We start from the raw sequence: 22,392 nt of genomic DNA, 5'->3' as shown, positions 1-22,392 counted from the left end.
ATAATGTTTGTGATTTAGATTTTAAGAACTTCTATCCTGAGAGTTATTAAATAATTGACTTTTCAGGAGAAGATAGACTCCCATGAAGTGTATTTTATTGTGTGGTACACTACAGCATTCATATCCTTTCAATGTATATTTCCTTTGAACAATCGAGTTTCAAAGAAGTACATTAATCTAGAACTGTCTCTTTGCATTGATGGTTTTCAGCACTTGTAAAATAGGAATGTATTGTCAATCTTGTGATGTCAATATCACAGTTTACTTGAAACTGCTCTCATCAATAAATAGTGTTGAAAACATTCACAACACACTTGTGTACATTCTAACTTGCACCTCAATGTCATTACTGTATGTCCTGTGTATGACATGTAAAGTCTAGACTTGTCTCTTTACTGTCTGTTTGAAGAGCTGCATCAGTAAGTCTTTTCAGGTCAGAATCCAAAAATGCATGGCCTATTATTAAACGTTCCTGCAACGACAGAAAGAGAAAAAAAAGTGTACAAAAATTTGCCTACACTACCAAATATTTAAAGCATTGATATTTGGAAATACCTTTTTCTTGGAGGGAGGTCCTGCAACAGGTGGATTGAATGTCATGTCTTTAACACTATAGTCTTCAAACAGCTGCACTGGAGTCCTGCAGACAACAGATGTTAAAAAAATCTTAATATTCACATTGAAGCATTAGCCCATAGTGAGATATGACCTAGTTATCAGACTACCTTCTGCTGAGCTCCATGTTGAGAGCACCTGAGCCTTCACTGGGGGCTCCAACCATCAGATGAGCAGCGTACTTCCTCACCATGGGGTGATAGTGTCTCTACAACAAAAACAATCGGAAAGCTGCATTGCAAAATTCCAGGGAACTAGAAGCCCCTAAGAAACTAAATTTGGGGTATTCGAGTCCAAGTCACATACTCGGACTCATGACTTTGGGACTTTTTGCTGAGTCCATGACATTTGTGATGCAATGAAAAATAAATAAATAAACATCTCTGTCTGCATGCAGCTGTATTAGCCCCTGAAGTCGTAGACGTAGCCAGAGTTTTCACTGTGTTTAAGCAAACATACGCACAGGCACACTCATCAGTCAACCAATGTTACTACAGAGACTACTGTATAACATCGACTACCGAGGTGGCTGGTATGACAAAAACATAAAGACGAGTATGCCTCCAATGTAATAGAATCTAAACAAGGCAGTTTCAAACAACACGGGACCTAACAACTGGTAAAATTGCAGTTTTAGGGGCCTGGGTGGCTCAGTGGTAAAATACGCTGGCTACCACCCCTGGAGTTCACTAGTTCGAATCCCAGGGCGTGCTGAGTGACTCCAGCCAGGTTTCCTAAGCAACCAAATTGGCCCGGTTGCTAAGGAGGGTAGAGTCCCATGAGGTAACCTCCTCGTGGTCGCTATAATGTGGTTCGTTCTTGGTGGGGCGCGTGGTGAGTTGAGCGTGGTTGCCGCGGTGGGTGGCGTGAAGCCTCCACATGCGCTATGTCTCTGCTGCAACACGCTCAAGCTACGTGATAAGATGCGAGGGTTGATGGTCTCAGACACAACTGGGATTCGTCCTCCGCCACCCGGACTGAGGCGAATCACTACACGACCACAAGGACTTTAAAAAAAAAAGCACATTGGGAATTGGGCATTCCAGATTGGGAGAAAAAGGGGGGAAAAAAGAACTTCATTAAGTCACCCACAATTTACTAAAAACAACATATCAAAATAAAAATAGTATTCATATTGGATATTAAGTCTTTTTAGGTGTAATGCATCTACACATATAGGCTTCTATTGTCTCTTGTGGTCCACACAGTGTTGTCAGCTTTATGAATTAACTGTGTAACTTTTTAAATAGTCGGTGGGAAAGTGTTATTGCTAAAGCAGACAGCAACTCTAAACAGATAAACAGCACCTATTTATTATTGATTGACTATTTTCAAACATTGACGAGCTGCTTAAAATCCATTCTTTTACAGCATTTGTCCACCATTCACAATAAAATATTTGGATATTTTGGGCAGTGAAATGTTTAAAATTTAACTATAGACTAAATGTATTGTTCGATGACAGAGTTTGTGTATGAAACTAAACTTCATGTTATGAGATGAATTTAGTTGGTTATGACGTGTTTATTTTAAATGTTTATTTTATTTTGATTGTAAACAACCAGGTAACTTATGCACGTCTTTATTTAGCCTATATCTCTGACACTTTTGAAGGACAATTCTGTTAAATGTATGACTCAAAATGATTATTCTCCATGTTTTCACGGTTAAAGAAGAGCTCAAATGAAATTTTCTTTAGTTGGTATTAAAAGATTTCAGACTAGGGGGCCTGGGTAGCTCAGCGAGTATTGACGCTGACTACCACCCCTGGAGTCGCAAGTTTGAATCCAGGGTGCGCTAAGTGACTCCAGCCAGGTCTCCTAATTGGCCCGGTTGCTAGGGAGGGTAGGGTCACACGGGGTAACCTCCTCGTGGTCGCGATTTAAGTGGTTCTCGCTCTCAATGGGGCACGTGTTAAGTTTTGCGTGGATCGCGGAGAGTAGCATGAGTCTCCGCGGTGTCATGCACAGCGAGCCACGTGATTAGATGCGCGGACTGACTGTCTCAGAAGCGGAGGCAACTGAGACTTGTCCTCCGTCACCTGGATTGAGGTGAGTAACCGTGCTACCACGAGGACCTAGTAAGTAGTGGGAATTGGGCATTCCAAAAATTGGGGAGAGAAAAAGATTTCAGGCTGATTGCAGACCAATGTGGCTGCCACTCAAGCAAATATAAATTTATTTTTATTGATATTTTTATCTTCTGCGGCAGCTGCTGCAAGACGCACACGGACGCAGGTACACGAGCAGCACGCAGAACTGCCCTGCATTGTGCGGTTTCCCATAAATTAACTAGAAAATCATGTCTGTGATGACATGACCCTAATATTATCCAGTGTTTTTGGATGTAGCATTTGCAGTCAAATTGTGAGACGTAACTTCTCAGCGAGTGCCAATTACTACTGTGTTGACTCATTTGTACAGTAAGTATTTTCCTAAATCAGTCGGCAGATAGAGGAAAAAAATATTCAGAAAGAAATCTCAGTATAGAATATTATTTCTTTAGATAGGGATAATTACATTAGGTCATATCACGATTCCTGTCTTTCCACCCCCCAATTTAAGACCCTGTTGTATCATTTAAGATTTCGACTTTTTATGACCTTAAATTTTGGAAAATTGAATTTGACATTTTAAGTCTTTTTAAGGACCCGCAGGAACCCTGGTCATAAGAGTGTTGTCTATCTTCCTCAAAGCAAGTCATATCTTAAACTAGTGTAGTTAAATAGTATTAATATCAGTATTGAAAACAGCACGTTTTGACTCCGGCTCTGCTGGTGAATATCTTCAAGTGATCACAGGAAAGTTCAGGTAACCTCAAACCATGAGATTCATCCGCACAGAAAAGCAGTGCTGAAACACAACTGACATAAAACGTTCCTCTGCAAGTAATTTGCAATTTTAGGTTTCAACCACGTCGCTAGAGTGCACAAAGTTCCGTAGTGCAGCTTATTAACCCATTTCGTAGACCTAGTATACAATGCTACAGTAAAGATACTGCCTTAGGTTTTCCTCTATTGATTGATGTGTAAGAAGTATAACATCACCTCGTTTTAAACAAGATTTTGTAGGAACACAATTTCACAAACGCATATTTTTGCTTGCATAAAGCAAGCTCATTTTCAATCACTGATTTACAGTTTGCCAGAAGTTATGCACATCCAGTAATTTGTGCAAAGACTGGAGTAATATTGTGTATATCACTGTCAATAATGAAATAAATGTCAATGTTTATGCTTTACCTTCAGTAAGTGAAGCTCCCACAGTGAGGTGTTCTGGGGGTTACAGTACTCTGGCTCATCTAGCTCTGGGAGATACACACCACTGCCCAGCATCTCATTATCCAATAGGATATCACACTTCGGGAAGGTCTACACACACACAAATAATTCATGTATTAATTCCTTACAAGTAATATTACAAACAAATGTCTCAATTAGCTCACTGGGTGGATTTGATTGAAAGAATGAGAGCATGAATTTGTCACCATTAACCTTACCTTTAATTTAGTCCTCATACCTTCACAAAATAATGAGTTTTAAAAAGTCAACATAAGATCACATATGATCCTATTTACTTTCTTAATACACGTGCCTGGTTTAAATGGACTATTTTACCCAATATTTGTGTAATATTTTTGCACTTAAGAGTATAGCAATGTTAGCTTAGCAACATGCTAACACTGCACTTTCTCCTGAGGAGTTGCTGCCTATCAGCATTTCAAAACAGTCACTTATCAGGTTTAATTTCAGTCATGATACTTCCTTAGCTGGAGTGCAATGGAATGGGATAAGATGCGTTTATAAATGTTGAACTGTTTTTAATTTGACAGCGTCCCAACAATAAAACTCTCATGGTGTGAGACACTAAAAAAAAAAAACTGTGGCACGTCCACATTAATCCAGATAAATTTGAAAACTGCGTATTCATTTTTAAAACGTTATCTGTCCATGCTGCTGTTTTCAAACGTTTTCCAAGAGTTGCTCATCAACACTGAATCGTCTGAAAATGCTTACATTTTCTTAGTGTGCATGTGGAAAAATAACATAAGAAGCGTGGCCCTGCATCATTTCCATGTACAGCCTAAAACACAATGTGATGATGGTTGTACAAAGTAACATTTATCTTTAAAAACAATATAGAAGTAAATAGCAAGCACAACTACGCCACTACAACATGGGCCGCCATTTTGATTGTTTTGGGTTAAATGGATCACATGACAATAAATCCATCATCGTTTTCAAATATCTCCATTTTCCCTTTCTACACCATAACGTGAAGACGGCGAAGACCATTTGGGAGAGCCTTTTCGAAAAGCTTCGTTTTCGCTAGACAAAAACATTGTCTATGTGGACGGAAGACCAAGCGTAGTGAAATTAATGCAGTTTCTCAGTGTGGACGTGGCCAAAGTCGCCCGCCTAATGCATATTTACACAGAAAAACTATACATAAAACAAGTTCACGTCCTGTGTGAACAGCCCTTTATGTTGTAAACACCAAGGCATCACAACATGTTTTGGAACAGATCCAATAAGTGAATATCATTTCATTAATTGCAGCGGTACAGTAAATGTCAAATGAATATTTACCCAACTCATGTCAATACTACATAAACATTCTAAGACTAAAGCCAAACAACATAATTAAATACAGTCGTAACTGAAGGAGAAACTGCATTTGCTCACATGCATCAATGTCCTATTGGCTGCCAGGATGCCCACGGAAGAGTCAGGCAGCACGTGAAGACTGAGCGTGCTCAGTCTTTTAACAAAGGCCAGCGCCCTCTGCAGGGTGACCTGCTTCCTGCGCTTGGTCAGCATCACATCCAGGCACTGCAGCACGATTGCACTGTCCTCATTTGCACCTCCTGCAACCAATCAGTCAATGGCAAAACTGTGCATTAGCTCAAATGCATGCACAGGGTAAGTGGCAGGATGTTATTACAGATATCAAACAACCCTGTGTCACCGTGTGTGCCCTCGGGTTGCCAGAACAAAAGAGAAATTGGAGATGGTACCTGCATGCAACGTCAGCAGTGTTTTGTACAAGTGGCTGTAGAATTTTAAAGGGTCGATGTTGAGGACGTCACCTGTTGGACACAGAGCGCGTTGAGATATTTCAGCTCAGAAAGGGCAGGATGTTCGTGAAACCAGAGACGGGGTGGTACTAACCTTGTCCTGAGAGGATGTGGAAGGATGTGAGAATGCAATGAAGACTCTCACGATACGTTAAATCCTGGGAAATGAAAGAGGTGAGTTTTAGACTCTTGGAAAGGTTAAGTTATGGTGCTTGTGGTGAGTGATTCAATCAGAACTCTAACTTAAGTAAATCTGAGGGGGGTTGAGGGCACAAATGTAATAAATGGTCCTAAATGAAATAAAGGCCCCTAATTGAATAACTACTGGCGCTGTTTATAACAAAGACAAAAGTGTTACAATTATTACATGTAGGACCAAAAGTTATTATGTTGGCTTGACATACTGTTTATTCTACATACTTTATTTAAGAAAACCAACATTTCTGACTGTAACACCTTTCACACTGGACTTGGAATAGGAGCGTAAGTGGTGCATATTTTTTTCGGGTTTTAGCATTTAAAGCTACAGTATACTACAAGTAGTTGCCTTAAACAAAATAAAAATACCCTATATACTATTAAATAGAGAGCAGGTCTAAAGGGTTAACAGCAACACACATACACTCAGCCCAGTGCTAACAGCTGAGGTAAACAAATGCACGCCACAGCACCTGTGGTCGGTAAATTCAAAACGTACCTCAGTCTTGTATTGAAAGACACTTGTATTAAAGTACTCTATTACTCTCAATTTTTTAATTAACAAAGGAAAAAACGTGGGATGCTGTACCTGGCTGCTGGTGAAGATGGTGAGTTAACATACTGGAAGCGTGTCCTTTTTGTGAGGAAAGTACTCATTCAACACTCAAACGTTTTCAACGTTTGAACAACGAGATTTCGCTATTCAATGGTTGTGCATAATTACTTATTTCTGGCTATATTAGTAAAAGTGACCGAGCCAAACAGCGTGATCAAACAGTCTTCTCGTGCAAAACTATGTTCAGGCTCATCGTCCTCACCCTTCCACTAAATAATGATGTTTAAAAATGAGCAGAGCTCATTGTGTTGACCGTCACTACATGAAATAATTCTACAAGACTGCATTAGATTACAACAGCATCATGTCAATACGATTTCATGACGATCACATTTGTAACACTTAACAATAGCTCACTCCTGATAACCATTTTATAACTGTATTTTCTGTATAGTGCGCTCACGTGCTGCTTCGGCATGCTATGTGAAAGAGGCGTTACTCCTAGAGCTGTCGGGCTACATCCACCAAACTTGGTACAGACATTCAGACTGTTCTGACTTATGGTGATATATCTTTTCTAACTAATCGGTCTTACGTTTTTCGCACAACAGACAATCAAAAATTGGAAATATTCCATAGACTTACATTGACGGAATGTTTAAATGGGCAAATGGAATGCTCGTTAACTCAAACTACAACTGTGAAACAATTCAAATGTAAACAAACGTCAAGCCACTTCAAAATTTTGGCAATTTGAAAGCTTTTTCATGACTAAAAAAAAAAGTCAAGGGACATGTTTGTCAACATATTTTGATATTGACCCTAATGTTGTCAGAAATGACCTTTTTTGTGAGACACAAAGCTTTCTTTACACAACTGATCTGCATTCAAACCTCAGAACATTTTACATCTCATTTTTTCACTCTGGAGAGTAAATTGTAATTAAAACTGATAGTTGCAAAGATTCATACTTGTTAAATCTGCCACAGCAGTATCTATAAAATATATATTTTCTAAATCCTCCGGTAACACTTGATTGTGATTGGCCCATTCTGAACAGCGCTGCCAAAAGTAACAGGTGCCACGTGACTAATGTTGGCAAGTCCAATTGATTTCTGCGAACCGGTTCAAAAACCGATTCAGCGGGTCTTTTACGTCATCATGTAATGGTGTCTCTAGCACGTAATTCTAACATCCCGGAGTCATGGTTTTCACACTCAAACATTTAAGTAAAGCCATATGTGAATGCGCAGTGCTGATTATTACCTTTTATTCAATTAAGTTATAATAATAATGGCGTCTATTTTCATCAGTGTTTCATTCTGTGAACCTGCATGTCGAGTACGACTGATAGTGATTACATCTTGGATAAGTTTCCTACATTAAAGTTTTGCACCTAAAGCACCCAATACAAACACTGCACACAAACGCGGATATGCTCTTCGCGTCTTAACTTTAGTTTTATTAAACTAAGTCATAAGAATATTTCCAGTGCGTTTTGGTTGAAACTTATGGTTCGCCCCAGGTTGGTTCATGTCCTCAGTATACGCATGCTCATATTATCAGCAGCTCACTCATCAGACTCCTCGGTAATCCTCTGCAAACTTCGACAGTTCGTGGGCCGGCTCTTTTTGAGTCGGACACGACCAAAGAGCTGACTTCGTGTTGTCGTGTTTTTTTATAAATGATTCAAGCAACGTATTTAACGATTTTCTATGATTCAAGAACGTTTTATGCACCTCTTGGTAAAAATGGCTATTTTCAAGGGTTCTCCAGGACTTTGCCAAATTCAATTACTTCAAGCACCTTGAACGAACCCTGGAGAGAGAGCAACTTAAAGCAGATCAAAGGCCCTTTGTGGGATTGTTTGCATTTAAATTTTTGAATTAATGAGCATTCAGTTTGCCCATTTGAACATTCCGTATGCAAGTCTATGGGATTTTTCAGATTTTTGATTGTCCGCTGTGGGAAAACCGTCCTTTTAGTCAGAAAAGATGTAGCACCAAAAGTAATTTTTATTGCATTTAGGACAATCCGTTATTTCATTGAGGTTGTGTTATAAAATTAAAACCAAATGTAAAAACATTTAGAACCAAAAGGTACACCTTTCTTAAATTTAGGACCAAAAGTATTTAGAGCCATTCGTTAAAGGTGTTTTTTACATTTAGACCCCTTAATTATATTTAGCACCAAAAGTATTTGCATTCAGTGCCTAAGAATATATTATATTCTATTTATGCCCTTTAAACCTCTGTGCACCAATTCACAAGGGTCAAATATCATTATACTATATATGATTAATTTGATTAAAAAAAAATGTAAATCCACTGATAGTTGTAATTTTTAATTTTAGGGTAACTGTTTTCAATTCCATCATTTTCAATATCAGCCCACATTAGAAAAAAATGACCATCTAATGTAGAACCGTCATTACCAAAATTCTTTCTCTTTCTATTTAAAACTCCCTCTCATTGAGTAAAATGTGTAATACTTACACCCGACATGACGAGGTTGTGAAGCACCGTTAACAAATCATCAAAGAATTCCAGATTGATCAGATGAGCAAACCTGCAGGGAAACAGGGTTGAATGATTTTCTTCAGAAATTAACCAGAACACTGAGAAACACTGACCCAAACTCGACAAAAAAATGTCACAGTACTACAATAAAGGGGTTATACATATAATCTGGCTCTTACTTTGCCAGGCCTTCTAAAACAGAGGGCAGTAAGATGGATTTCTGAGCTTTCTTCAGTATTCTGAAGTAGATGAGGAACACGATGTTTAGCGTCTCTGTATGCTGGAATCAAAGATGGTGATGGATTATGTTCTAAGACACTTCTGGAAGCTTTGCACAACACATAATGATCCATTTAGAACTACTATTCCATATCTTCACCTACTGTAGTATCACTCACCATTTTAATTTTCTTGTCTTTGCTTTCTGAAGCCTCAGTTTCTAGAAGTTCTTTCTGCAGCTTCTCCTCGGCTTTCTTCCACTGTTGAGGACAACAAGATTGTGAATTGGATTTTTACATTTTCTGAAGAAGGTATGAGTGGTGCTTGGTGTTGTGGATGGTTGCCAAGGCATTGCTTTGTGGTTGTTAATGTGTTCTGAGTGGTTTTTAGCATGTCACTATGCTGTTCTGGGTGGTCGTTTACGAGCCCACCCTCAAGTCTCTATGATATTCTGGTCCCAAGATATGGCTTGGGTCCCTGCTTCAAATGTACACCAAGTCTTTGGGATTTTTCTGCACCCGTTTATTTGTCTAGCATCAGAAAATCATAAGCTTGATCACCTAGAAAAGTTATACACTAAATTACTTAGAGTTAAGGGTTTGTTGAAATCCCAGTTATCCCAGTTATCAGCAGAGTAATAGGCGATATATCAGCAAGACTGTTTGTTCAGCAGATATTTGTCCATTTTGAGATTATGGCCATTGGCTAATAACTGCGTCCACCTGACCCACTAACAGAGGTGGTTATTCCAACTTATGTATGTAATATAACTGCTTAATTACCAAAAGTGTATAGGGTCATTAAAGACCCTAGATATGTAATAGTGTCGGTTTTCTTTTTTGCACTTAAGTAAATCAAATTTGTATAATTATTTCATATACAAGTTTACTATCACAGGATGTATATTTCTTTGTTTATTACAAGACAATTGAGTTCTATATTCACACAAATGACAACTATATCACGCTGATCAGTTTTCCATACAAGTGTACACATACATATTATTCTGTACATGCTATTTCTTACTCAAGGTGGCGCTGATGTGTCAGTGACTGACTTGATTTACATTTGACATTGTTATTTGACCAAGAATCATTATGGAAGTAAACTATAGCAAGTGTAACACATGAACAGTATGATATGACTATTGTCATTTGGGTGTGCTACTGAAATTATGCAAGTTGTGCATTGATTTAGACTCTTTAAAAAATACCTGTATAGTTTATGTGTAGCTCTATTAATGTTTGTCAATGGTCATGAAAATTCAACACCTTTGTGCGCATCTTATATAAAGCAGTTTTGCTATCATTAAATAGTTTCATATATATATATATATATATATATATAAACATTTTCTCCTTCTTAAGCCAACCCTGCTTTCTAGATATTGGTATCGGCCACTGAAAAACTTGTATCAGTTGACCACTTTAAGCAAGCACCACTAATTGAGGCTTTAAGAGAGAACAAATAATGTTTAAATAAACTACACCATTTCAGAACTTTAACTCATTAACTACAACTGACTTTTATTAGGACATTTATCTCAACACAAACCTTCCGCTGCATCCTGGACAGATTTTTCCTCTTCTCTTTGAATGTCATGAACTTCTTTTTGGGCGCAGTATCTTCAGTATCTTTCTTCATGTCTACTTCTTTTATCCTCAGACAGAGGAGAGTCTTCAGCACCTTTATAAAAGCATCATAATATATACGAGCAACATTAAAAAAGATTTCCAAACATTTTGCAGCGAGATCCCATAAGAAAGACATAAGCGAACATGTTATCACTGGAAAAATAACAGCATATGTGTTTGGAATGTAAATAATGAATTATATTTTTTTGGACAAACTATTCCTAACGCGATATACAAGTAAGTATTCTGTAACTATGTTTTAGAGCAGAATAATGTCACTGTACCTCTGGTTTCACGTCATAGTTCCTGCTCTTGACCATACCCGAGATAACTTTCACCGCTGCTAATGAAGCCTGACCCAGTTTATCCTGTTTCAGCAGTTTCCTGACCGCTTCACAACACATCTCGGACACCTGAACACAAAATGACAACAATAGAACCGCACAGAAACCTCTTCGAGAAAGATCCTCAACATGTAGAGTTGACGGCTGGCAGACTGACCTTCCTGATGGGGTCGTTCATCAGAGGCACTACCATGACTATAATGTTGTTGTGGAAGTTAAAGTGTGGCAAGGCGACCAGCAGCTCACAGATGCACCTGATGGCCACTTCAGCAAGACCTTTATAACACTGCAGAGACACGGCTTGACTGCCCTTTTGCTTCTTCTGCTTCCAGTCTGAAACACAGCATCAGATCAACTCTTTGACTGATGAGAATCAATCACTGGACGGGAAGCTAAGGCATGGACAAAAGCAAAGTGCACGCATTCTACCTTCTACTCTATTCTACATACACTCTCAGAAAAAAAAGTTGTACCTTTTAAGGGCCATCACTGGGGTGGTACCCCTCAAGGAAACATTGTTTGTACCTCTGGACCTATAAGCTGTGTTTCCACTTTTGGGCCAAATGAGGGTGTGCTAGTGTGTGCCAGGGCGAGTTGCGTTCCTACTGTCACTTCTGGGGCTTCATTGTGACTCCTCTGAGCTTTCTTGGGGACTGCAGCCAATGGCATTTGGCCCGCCGATTACCCTTGGATCAAACAAGGCCAACTGGGGATTGAGGTGGGGTCAATGTCAAAGGCAGAGTTCCATTGAGTCAGGTCAGAGGGTCAGCACCAAGACCAGGTTGTGAGTCTAGCACACAACAGTACAGGTTCGGGAAAAATAAAAAATTTGCAGGCACAGTACAAATTCATTAAATGGACAAAGTGGTGCCCAAATAAAGAACTTTCCATAGTTTGAGATCACGGATGGTGTGCTGGGACATCGTCCAGCTGTTAGTGGAGAGACCACTCAGGACACCATCGCAGTTACAGTCAGTGAGTTGTCAACTCGATGAGTTGTTAATGCTAACTCAATCTTGCTAGCTAGCTAATGTTTACATACGATATAAACTCGATATTCTAGATAACATGATACCTCAGCTTGAGCTTACCTCTCGTTTGTGAAATGCGCGCGGTGTGTGACCTTGGTACCAGAGCACATAATAACCCTAATGCGACTTTGTCTTTTTCATTTTTGTGTTTTCGATCATTTTGGCTGTGTTAATGCCAATGGCATAGATTTTGCCAAAGGTGTGTATTTTTGGTGGAATTTTGATATTTCAACCTCAGTTCCTATAATACATCTATAATACACTGTGTACACAAAATAGTTACACTCAGGACCTTCAGGACAATAATGTCCCCATTGAAACCCATGCAATATTTAGGGGACCTGGGTAGCTCAGTGGTAAAGATGCTGGCTACCACCCCTAGAGTTCGTTAGTTCGAATCCCAGGGCGTGCTGAGTGACTCCAGTTAGGTCTCCTAAGCAACCAAATTGGCCCGGTTGCTAGGGAGGGTAGAGTCACATGGGGTAACCTCCTCGTGATCGCTATAATGTGGTTCGTTCTCGGTGGGGTGCGTGGTGAGTTGAGCGTGGATGCCGCGGTGGGTGGCGTCTCCGTGGCAATGCGCTCAACAAGCCAGGTGATTAGATGCGTGGGTTGACGATCTCAGACGCGGAGGCAACTGGGATTCGTCCTCCGCCACCCGGACTGAGGCGAATCACTACGTGACCACAAGGACTTAAAAGCACATTGGGAATTGGCCATTCCAAATTGAAAAAACTGCAATATTTGATCCCAGTGCCATTAAAGCATAAAATCATGAATTCTATGATATTATGCTTTCATTCCGGAGCCCTGGCTTCAAAATTATAATTTGTAATGTTTTCCACCAGATGGTGCCATTTTGCTCATGTTTAGCCTATGGAGCAAATACATGCTTTTTTCCTATTTTCTGTTTGCTGTACTAAATTGCTTTTTTGTATGTAAAAAACAACAGTGGCATTATGTAAACAAACATTTAAAGGGTTAAAATCTTGAAAATGAATGAATATTTGGTAGTTATGATCAGGACTGATGTTGGTTAAAAGTCAGTGAATTGGAAAATAATATATGTAATATTTTTATGGCAGTTTTTTTGACACGGACATTCTTGTCCTCCAAGTACCTCTGAGTAACTTTTTTAAATTGACGCACAAGGGTTAAGGGTGGGTTTTGGGCAACGCTGCGCGGCTATTGGCCTGATGGTGGGAACGCAGACTGATTTTGTTCTCGAGGTCCGCTGACCAGTTAATTGTCCTGGCTTGCAGTGGCCCGACAGTTGAAAAGCAGCTATTGTGTCCCATAAAACGGTACATTTATATGTTTTGTTCCTCTGGGAATTTTTTTTTACCCTTTTCTTTTCTTTAAGGGTACAATTACATACCCAAAAGGTGCATAGAAGGGTACCACACAAGTAACAGCCGTTATACAGTTTATCACTTCTTTTTCTGAGCACAGAGATAAGCAAAACTACATATTTTCAAAATCGATTAGTTGGTCTCAAGGAAGCCCTGTATATTGAGGATTGTTTAGTACATGATTTGCATTTAAAAATAGGAGCACAGCAGAATGGAACAAAACAGGGTTTCTTAAGATGCATTTAAAAAAATTATTATTATTATTCTTTTTTTTTAACTTCACATACTACCTTAAAAACATGACACTGTAAAAAAGGGTCTACTAGAACATTTCATATTCACTATAGAAATTTCATGGGCTGGGTATTGATACAAATTCGATTTCAGTTTACAAGCTCGATTCTGATTCTTTTGGGTATATTTCAGTCATAATGTCCATTTTGCTTACATATGAAATTCTCTCTCAGCTAATATTGTTAATTATACAGGGGACCTTCTAACATGGTACATTATGAATACATTAATTTGACAAATTTTATCATTAGTTTTTCATCATTTTGGTCACATTTTCACTTTTGAAAAATGCACAAATTCCATCAATACATATGTCTTGAAATCAAATGTATTACATTGCATATTTACATGCATAATTTGTACCATTTACAAGTATTTCCATTGATCACATTTGCGAGTGATTTACTCGTTTTGTAGAAGGTTGCCAGATAGAGTCATATCGTTCAACTCAAGATCCCAATTAATCGGAAAATCTATATTTTTAACAAGCCCTAGAAATTGTAATCACTTTTTAAAGATTTTATTTATTTCAATGGCTTTTCCAGGCCAAAATGACAATTTTAAATTAAATGTCCATGATGTAAGATTCATGTCTAACAGCTAACACATGGCAAACCCTCTCTGAGAAGCTGTGCCTCTAAATTCATCCCATTTAAAACCCTGACACAAAAAATAATAATAATAATAATAATAATACTAGTCAACCATCCTGACCCATCCCAAATTCTACCTTTGACAGTCTGTTCCAGATTCTCCAAGTAGAATTTGTACTGGCTGACAAGCCCCTCTTCAAACTCTCTCAGCTGCTGCGTCTCTTTCTTCACCTGCAGAAGAAACGGAGATGTTTAAAGTCCACGTCAGGACAGAAGATTCTTCACAACATCATTCAAACTGGTGCTGTACCTTTGTGGCCTTCTCAGCTTCCGTCAGGGGGCGGATTCGGTACGATGGCACAATGTCCTTAAACACCTCCATGAGGGAGACCATGACTAACTTCCTGACAGTGACGGCGACACACGGGTCTGTTTCCATTAACATGGCCCTCATCTCCTTCAACTTCTTGATCTGAAACATCAAGATGGCAAACGTGTGAAATGTCTTCATACATCTAACAATACAGATCATACACAGAAGTAAACAGGTCTTACATTAGCATGTGGATCTGCTAGTACTGCTGATGCTAGACTTGCGATTTGTAACTTCCTCTCCATCAGTTTCTGTGTGCGCAGCTCTATCTGCTCTTGAGGGGTTAATGATGGAGTGCTCGCAGGTTCCTCCTCTGCGGACAAATTTGTAAAAAATCATCCCAAAAAAATGTGATCTGTGCAAGTTGCTGGTTTTGTTTTTCTACATAAGGGTACATACATCTCACTTGTTGAGATCACATGACCAGCGCAATACTACTCATTTAAACCATCCCATTTATATGTAAGTTATGGTTGTGGAATAAATGCATCAAAGGTGATATACTCCCACAAACAGGGTATTTCTTCAATGGCACTGGTAAACAAAATATTTTGCCTTTGTGTGATGATGCATCCATACCAATGGGTCTTAGTATACTTCTCTTGACCGTTGAATTTCCATGATTTTTTTCCATATTACTGGATAAGTCATGAAAATAGTTTTCAAGAGACTGCTGGGGCAGATTTCCATTTGTATGTCAGGTACCATTCCTTGGAATTAAAATATTTAAGTGATCCTACTAGTATGCATACTTAGAAATGAAGACTTTTAAGCCGCCTTTTCACTAGATCTGACAAATGACAGACAGGAAATCATTAATTTCCAATGGAGAGTCGCACGAGGGCTGCATGGAATTCTGACCATCTCCGGATGAGAAATTTCGAATGCGTCAAAATATTATAATTGTGCGACTAGATCGTATGCGACCGCCCAACTTGATGTGATGTATTCCATTCCAAACTATGAGGGCGAAGTAAGAAATAGGTTTTTTTTCCCCCTACACTTTATTCTAAATGCCTGCTATAGGGAGAGAAATGTGACAGTTGTATGTAAATGTCACAGAGATAATGAAAAGGCAGCTTTAGTGTACAAATATATCCAAATAAGACAGAACCCCAAAAATGTAACGGTTTTACATGACTGTGAGAGCACTGAAAGCCACTGTAATATCATCCAGTAAAACATAAGCAAAAAACTAATTAAGTGAACCTTTAACATAAAAATGTAAAGGGACTGCAATTAAAATATGTACAGAAATCAACACTAACGTTGCTCCAACTCATCCTGATCCTTTGTTTCCTCCTCTTCTTCTGCCTCTGGCACAACTAGAGAGCACAAACAAATTGGCCAGTTAATAACTAAATATCCTGTATTGTAAAGCATCAAATAAACACACAAACACACCAGGTTTCTCCATGGTCTGAGGGATCAGGCCTCTCTTGTCTTTGATGGGCAGCAGGTGAATGAGCTCTTTCTCCTCCTTTTGCTGCATTTTCCTGGGCATCTTCTCATACGTCTCCACCGGCTGATCGGACTTGCGCTTTTTAGCATGCACTGGAGCGCTATGTGATTCCACAAAAGGAAGAAGGGGGAAATAAAGAGAGCAGATAACCACAATTAGTATTGTGTAGTATTTTCCACAGTACACTAGACAACTGACTTGCTTTGAAGTTATCACCATTAGATGCCATCTATTCTATGTACTCTTCAGCCGACACACCCCTCATGTGTAAAATATTGCGCATATTATATTAAATATTGTATGTATATATTGTCATGACATACTAATGACTGACATGAAATATAAACTGTTACATTAATCGCTTTGGTACTTTGTCATTTAACCTCCTATTGTATTCGGTCATTTTTGAGCAGTACAAGATCTTGGTGACTTTTCCTCCATTTGCCATCTGAACATATAATAAACATTTGGCTTGATTCAATAGGTCTAAGTGGTCGTAAACAAAAAAGCAACACCTTTGGTATTCGCTGTCAAAATTGACCGGCCACTGAAATTGAATGGGAAAGACAAAAAAAAAATTGTTTTTATCTGTCAAATACAATTAATAAATTGGCCACAATGCAGGAAAAAAAATCAGACAGACATTACAGGGTGAGACTCTAAAATATCCTCAGTGCAAAACATACACACACACAAATAAATTGATGAGACAATAACACAGAGCCTTTTTTTTTTTTTTTTTTTACATTTGTCAAAAAATAAATAAATAAATAAATAAAATAAAATCAGTCATAATGCTAAACAAACACACTCAGAAATGAAGGGGTAAGACAATAGCACACTCACAATGCAGAGCACACACACAGAACCAGGGCATAAACAAGTGGAGCACTACAGCCATCTTTTGGTCATTGTTGGCACAAGTCATCTGTTGTTTTCCAACTGATGACAGCAATCTGACACACACACACACACACACACACACACACACGTCTGCAAAATAAATTCTTAATATGGAAAGTTTGAAATTGCAAAATGTTTACTCTGATTCTTCTGTTTTACACTCTAATTGAATTTTCAGAATTTTGCAGTTCATTTCTGTTTCTTGATGTTCATTTTCTTGACATTATTGTACATTTACTTTGAGTTATTACATTTTTATGTTTGAAATAAATTATTGGTAGAAAAATGCTTATCATGTGTCTTCTCTTTGTAACACCATGGTCAGGTTTGATTGCAAGCATAATGACATAAACTGCAAAAACTGACACTTCAAATCAATTTTAAAATGCTAAACTTTGACAAATAAGAGGTTGATAATGTCTAATTATATATCCAAATGCATATCTTGTGATAAAATATAAAATTAGGTTACAACAAGCCATCAGACTACACAGTACTAGCTGTTACTGGCATGACATGGTTTTCAAGTCATGTTATTTATATTTTGTTCAACAGATGCCAACAATCTGCCTCCAACTGATGTCACATTCTCAAATTTTCTTCATGTTTCAACTTATAGAACTGTAGATTTTTTTTCTTTTTCAAAAATTAGCTTATTTGTATATGCAAATTAATGGTAAAATTTAGAAATGTACATGTAAATAAGATTAAAATAGCATAAAATCCCAAAAGAATTGAATAATTTTATTGATACTACTTCAGGGAAGAAGAAATGGTATCATTATCATCATTAAAAAAAAAAAAAAAAAAAAAGGGGGTTACACATCTGACTCTTCCGGACAAAAATTATGCGAATACCAACGGGAGGTGTTCTTTTTCAATACCATAGAAGGGTTAAACTGTTTTGTTGCTTTCAATAATTGAAAGACTAATCAATCATCAAAATAGTTGTTAGTTGCAGTACTAATTAAAAAGGTGCTGCCTACCATGAGGAGAGGTCTCGTGTCAGAAATGAAGCTTTCTGTGCCATTGCTTTGATCTGTTCCAGGTCATTCTCCTCCAACATATCTACAGGCAGAGACTCGAGGAACTCTTCCTCCTCCTCTTCCTCCTCTGTGATCAAATAACCAACAATTATTATCACAACAATCCCAACATTGATCACAAGAGCTGCAGAAAAGCATCAGTAAGGTGAATGTATAATAAGGCATTACCCCCAACTGGTTTGGTTTTATAGCGCTCCAGAGGCTTGAATGTCTGATGGGTGACATCTGTGATGGCTTGTCGTAGTTTCCTCTGTTCTTTGCGATGTTTCTTAGCTGAGCTCTGCTGCTTAAACTGCCGATTCGTCTGTTTGTTTTCTAGCTTCATATTGCTGGTTTTCAGCAGTTTCCGGAAGCTGGGCTTCCTTTTTCTGTTCTTTTTGGAAGCCTAATTTGAAAGAGGCATTATAACATAGTCAGAAGTGGTGTCAATAAGACCAGTGATTAGTGCTGGGCGATATGATGCTCTATATCATGGCGACGATATTAAGTGCCAATTGACAGAGATTTTGCTATATCATGTATATCGTGATATGCAAATATCCATGAGCGCAGCATGGGCTTTACTATCATGGGCAGGGCTTTACGTGAGACTGAGAGAATTGAATTAACATGGACAGGGTTTTTCCAGCATTGAACATTTTTTCCGCGGCCGCCCAAGCAAATTTAATGACCTTCATCGCGTGAATATTCTTCTCATCTGACACACAAATGTTTCACGTGACGTCTAAGTCAGTAGGGTTGACAAGTATATTATTGACATTGGTCAAGTCAATGTTATATGAGAGACAGGTCGTTCAAAACAAAGAGGAACTTTTATAGTGCCACAGAGACACTGTGTTTACAGTTTTCAAGAAAACTGATCAATGAATGGCTTACTCTGCATATTAAAAATGTATAATTAATAATGGCAGTCTCTGCATATTAAGCTGGGATAGGATTTACTGGGATATTACTTTAAAAATCAGCAAGAAAATATCATTGTAATATTGAATCGGGAGGTCCGTGGCAATTCCCAGCCCTTTTGTCAAGTGTCATCATTTTACAACAAAATACCATTGTGATACTATGGTTACTGTAGTAAAACCACTGTTAATTTTTGTAAAGGAAGGTTAGGGTTAGGTTTAGGGGATGGTGTAGCGTGTCTGTGGGACTCTGAATAAACACAATAAACACACTGCAGTGATGCCGCTATACTGTATGTTAGTATTTAAATAGGGGTGCATATCGTATCTGCCAATATTATATCTAAACTTAACCCTAACCTTCATGTATGAAAATAATTCATGTTTTTACTACAGAAATCATAGTTTCACCATGGTATTTTGTAGTAAAATCATAACCACAAAATTAAACATGGCTATATTAAAAATAACTTATTAAAAAATGTACACAATTAATCATGTCACTGGACCGTAATGAGGAATATTCCTTATATCTGAGTAATTCAAGCTTGTAATACCACCTGTATTCTCCAGGGGGCAGTAAGCGAAACTCGTTGTATAGGCAACGTGCAGCTTATACAGAGAACAAACCACACTTACTGACAGCAGACAGCACAAGATGAGAGCACGTTCTTGTGTTTAAACACAGCTTGATGGAGCACAAATCTGAACACAGGGATCTCAAGACGTGTTTTTCTACATTTCAAACTTCGTTTAACTTGACACATCGACCTAAAAACAGAACGTTTATGATACAACGCAACCGAGGTGGTCCAAAAGCGTCCGTCTGATGCAGGTGTACATTGGTGCATCCTTAGACAAGCCCTTATAATAAATCTCAAACCGACTGACGAATTCAGGCGCAAGCAGGATTGCTGTGAACTGTAGGCCACTGATTGGCTTATGTTCAATAATATGGAAATAAAACATTATAAAGCCACTTTTTGTTTTGTCTTTTTTTAATGATTAACTTGTGTGGCAAAATAATGTCATTGTATACGGACAGGGTTCCTACACCTTGATCAATCTATTCATTTCCATGACTTTTCCAGTTCCTGATTACTGGATGAGATTTATCATCAATCATTCTACACAGATTGCACACACAAAGAGCAATTTCTAGGCTTTGAAATATTTTAGGTATTTTCCAGGCCTTGAAAAAAATATTTAAAAATTCTTAATGGTTTTCCATGGCCATGGGAACCTTGTGTTGTGCAGTAAGATGACTACTATAGCACGATATGGTACACAAGGGAGTTGACTAGTGGTGTGAATTGACACAGCAAGGGTTTAACTAATATAGTTTGATACGCTATGGCAGAGGAGGACTAGTAGAGTATAACAGAATACAGTAAAGGGTTTGAAATTGTAGCTTTTTTTTTTTTTTTACCAATTCCATGTATTCAATAAATATCATGTCTTGAAATTGCATATTATATAGTGCATATACCTGCATCAGATATATAAGCAATATCACACGAGCAAGAGTGCGATATGGCCCTACATCAGCACTGCTGTGATTCGGCTGCAGGCAGTGCTAATTTAGGGCCATATCGCACTCTTGCTCGTGTGATATTGCTTAAATAGTTCAATGAACAAGTTAATTTAAAAAAATTAGGAAAAACTGAGTAAGGTAAAAAAAAAAAAAAAAAAAAAAAAAACGTGCATGGAACTACTAATTAAGTTCTGTAATTAATCTGTCTGTTGGGTCTCTCAGCTGTGATGAGCCTTAATGCTGAAGTTGTTCGTTTAAAGTGGTTTAAAGCTATTTCCTAGCTTTAGTGTTGTGGTAGTACTACAAGCGATCATGGAGTGTTGTTGTATGTAAACACTGGCTGACGCGGATTCACTTCACGTCACCTAAGTGGCTCATATTACAGACAAAAATGATCTTTTGACACCACCTGTGGGCTAACATAATATAATGTCAAAAAAAAATAAAAATAAAAATAAAATACATGTAAGAGACACACATACAGTAGCTCTTAACACATATGCAATACTCTTACACTTTAGTTTAGAACAGCACGAACACAAGTGGAGTGATACACACAGTGAGACCATCAGTGCTCATGGAACGTCTCTCGTCCAATCAGATTCGAGGACCGGAACTGACTGTTGTAATAATATATATATATATATATATATATATATATATATATATATATATACGCACTTTATAATATGCAATTTCAAGACATGATATATATTGAATACATGGAACTGGTTAAAAAAAAAAAAAATTCAAACCCTTATATATCTGTATATATAGTGCATCTAAACACTAAACATGTAATATATAAAAAATAGTATTTATATATATATATACATATATATATATATACATACTATTTTTTATATATAACATGTTTAGTGTTTACATGCACAATTTGTACTATTTAAAAGTATTTGCACGGATACTTGATGATACAGCAGATATCTTGTAAATATACTATTGTCATATGCTATATGAAGGGGATAGACTGATAAGTATGATATGATACAGTTAGAGTTGACTGGTCGAGTATAATATGATACAGGATGGGTTAGACTAATGCAGAATATGAAGCAGTAGTTTAATACGTTTTCTAGAATAATACGATATGAGTAAAGGTTGACTAGTATCGTATGTGGTACAAATGGGGTTAAATAGTATAATCTGATGCCATACAGTAGGGGCAAAGGCAATCTCAACTGTTATTTACAATTGTTACTGATGACCTTTACGTTGTACTTCAAGACAGTGTTTTTCTCCACTGCCCTCATATTATGTTGAACAGTGATAATAAATTCATGCCACGAGCACAGTAAAAAGCTCTGTGAACATCTCTTTCTCAATACTATTCCGACTATACACACGTCGTGCATTTGCAGTTCACTGAAGTTGAGGCGCATGTCTAACAGAAGCTGCGCATGAGTCTGTGCATTCATTATAAAATAACTTACCGGGCCCATGATGATAAGTGATCCAATTCAATTTTCGATGAACTTTCAAAGCGTTAGATCGTTTACACCCCCCAAAAAAATTAACTACATGCGGATTTTCTCATCACACGGAGCACATGTGCAGGAAGTAAACCAAGAGATTCACTTTGAGGAGACAGACGGTATGACGCCGTTGAGCGCCACCTAGTGCTCTGGAGAAAATCATACGCTACAAAAAACACTGTTCTGTTCGATCAAATCACAAATAATACAATGATGTTAGCTTATTTTTTCCCCCCAAGGTAGATATA

The 22,392-nt window shown here is 37.9% G+C and overlaps 1 protein-coding gene across 1 annotated transcript; it reads right to left on the bottom strand.

Annotated features, from left to right (window-relative positions):
- Positions 1-73: 73 nt before the first annotated feature.
- LOC127423121 (nucleolar complex protein 3 homolog) lies at positions 74-22,251 on the bottom strand. The gene is made up of 21 exons (XM_051667194.1): positions 22,103-22,251; positions 18,384-18,600; positions 18,156-18,282; positions 16,209-16,366; positions 16,073-16,129; positions 14,987-15,117; positions 14,742-14,903; positions 14,569-14,662; positions 11,319-11,494; positions 11,102-11,230; positions 10,738-10,869; positions 9,363-9,443; positions 9,144-9,244; positions 8,941-9,013; positions 5,786-5,849; positions 5,632-5,703; positions 5,300-5,481; positions 3,857-3,985; positions 726-823; positions 556-640; positions 74-472 (listed from the first exon to the last, which is right to left on the bottom strand). The coding sequence occupies exons 1-21, from the start codon at positions 22,109-22,111 to the stop codon at positions 347-349; spliced, it is 2,403 nt and encodes an 800-aa protein (XP_051523154.1). The 5' UTR covers positions 22,112-22,251; the 3' UTR covers positions 74-346.
- Positions 22,252-22,392: the final 141 nt, after the last annotated feature.

This window comes from Myxocyprinus asiaticus, chromosome 32 (assembly GCF_019703515.2).
Source record: "Myxocyprinus asiaticus isolate MX2 ecotype Aquarium Trade chromosome 32, UBuf_Myxa_2, whole genome shotgun sequence".
NCBI classification, from domain to species: Eukaryota; Metazoa; Chordata; class Actinopteri; order Cypriniformes; family Catostomidae; genus Myxocyprinus; species Myxocyprinus asiaticus.
Note: the sequence above shows the minus strand (reverse complement) of the source record. Positions and strands in the feature narration are given on the sequence as shown.

Coding starts and splice junctions, on each gene's coding strand:
- LOC127423121 (XM_051667194.1), bottom strand. Junction 5,850..8,940: donor ACAACCTCGTCATGTCGGGT/GTAAGTATTACA, acceptor TTCATTTCCCAG/GATTTAACGTATCGTGAGAG. Junction 5,482..5,631: donor ACTGCTGACGTTGCATGCAG/GTACCATCTCCA, acceptor GATTGGTTGCAG/GAGGTGCAAATGAGGACAGT.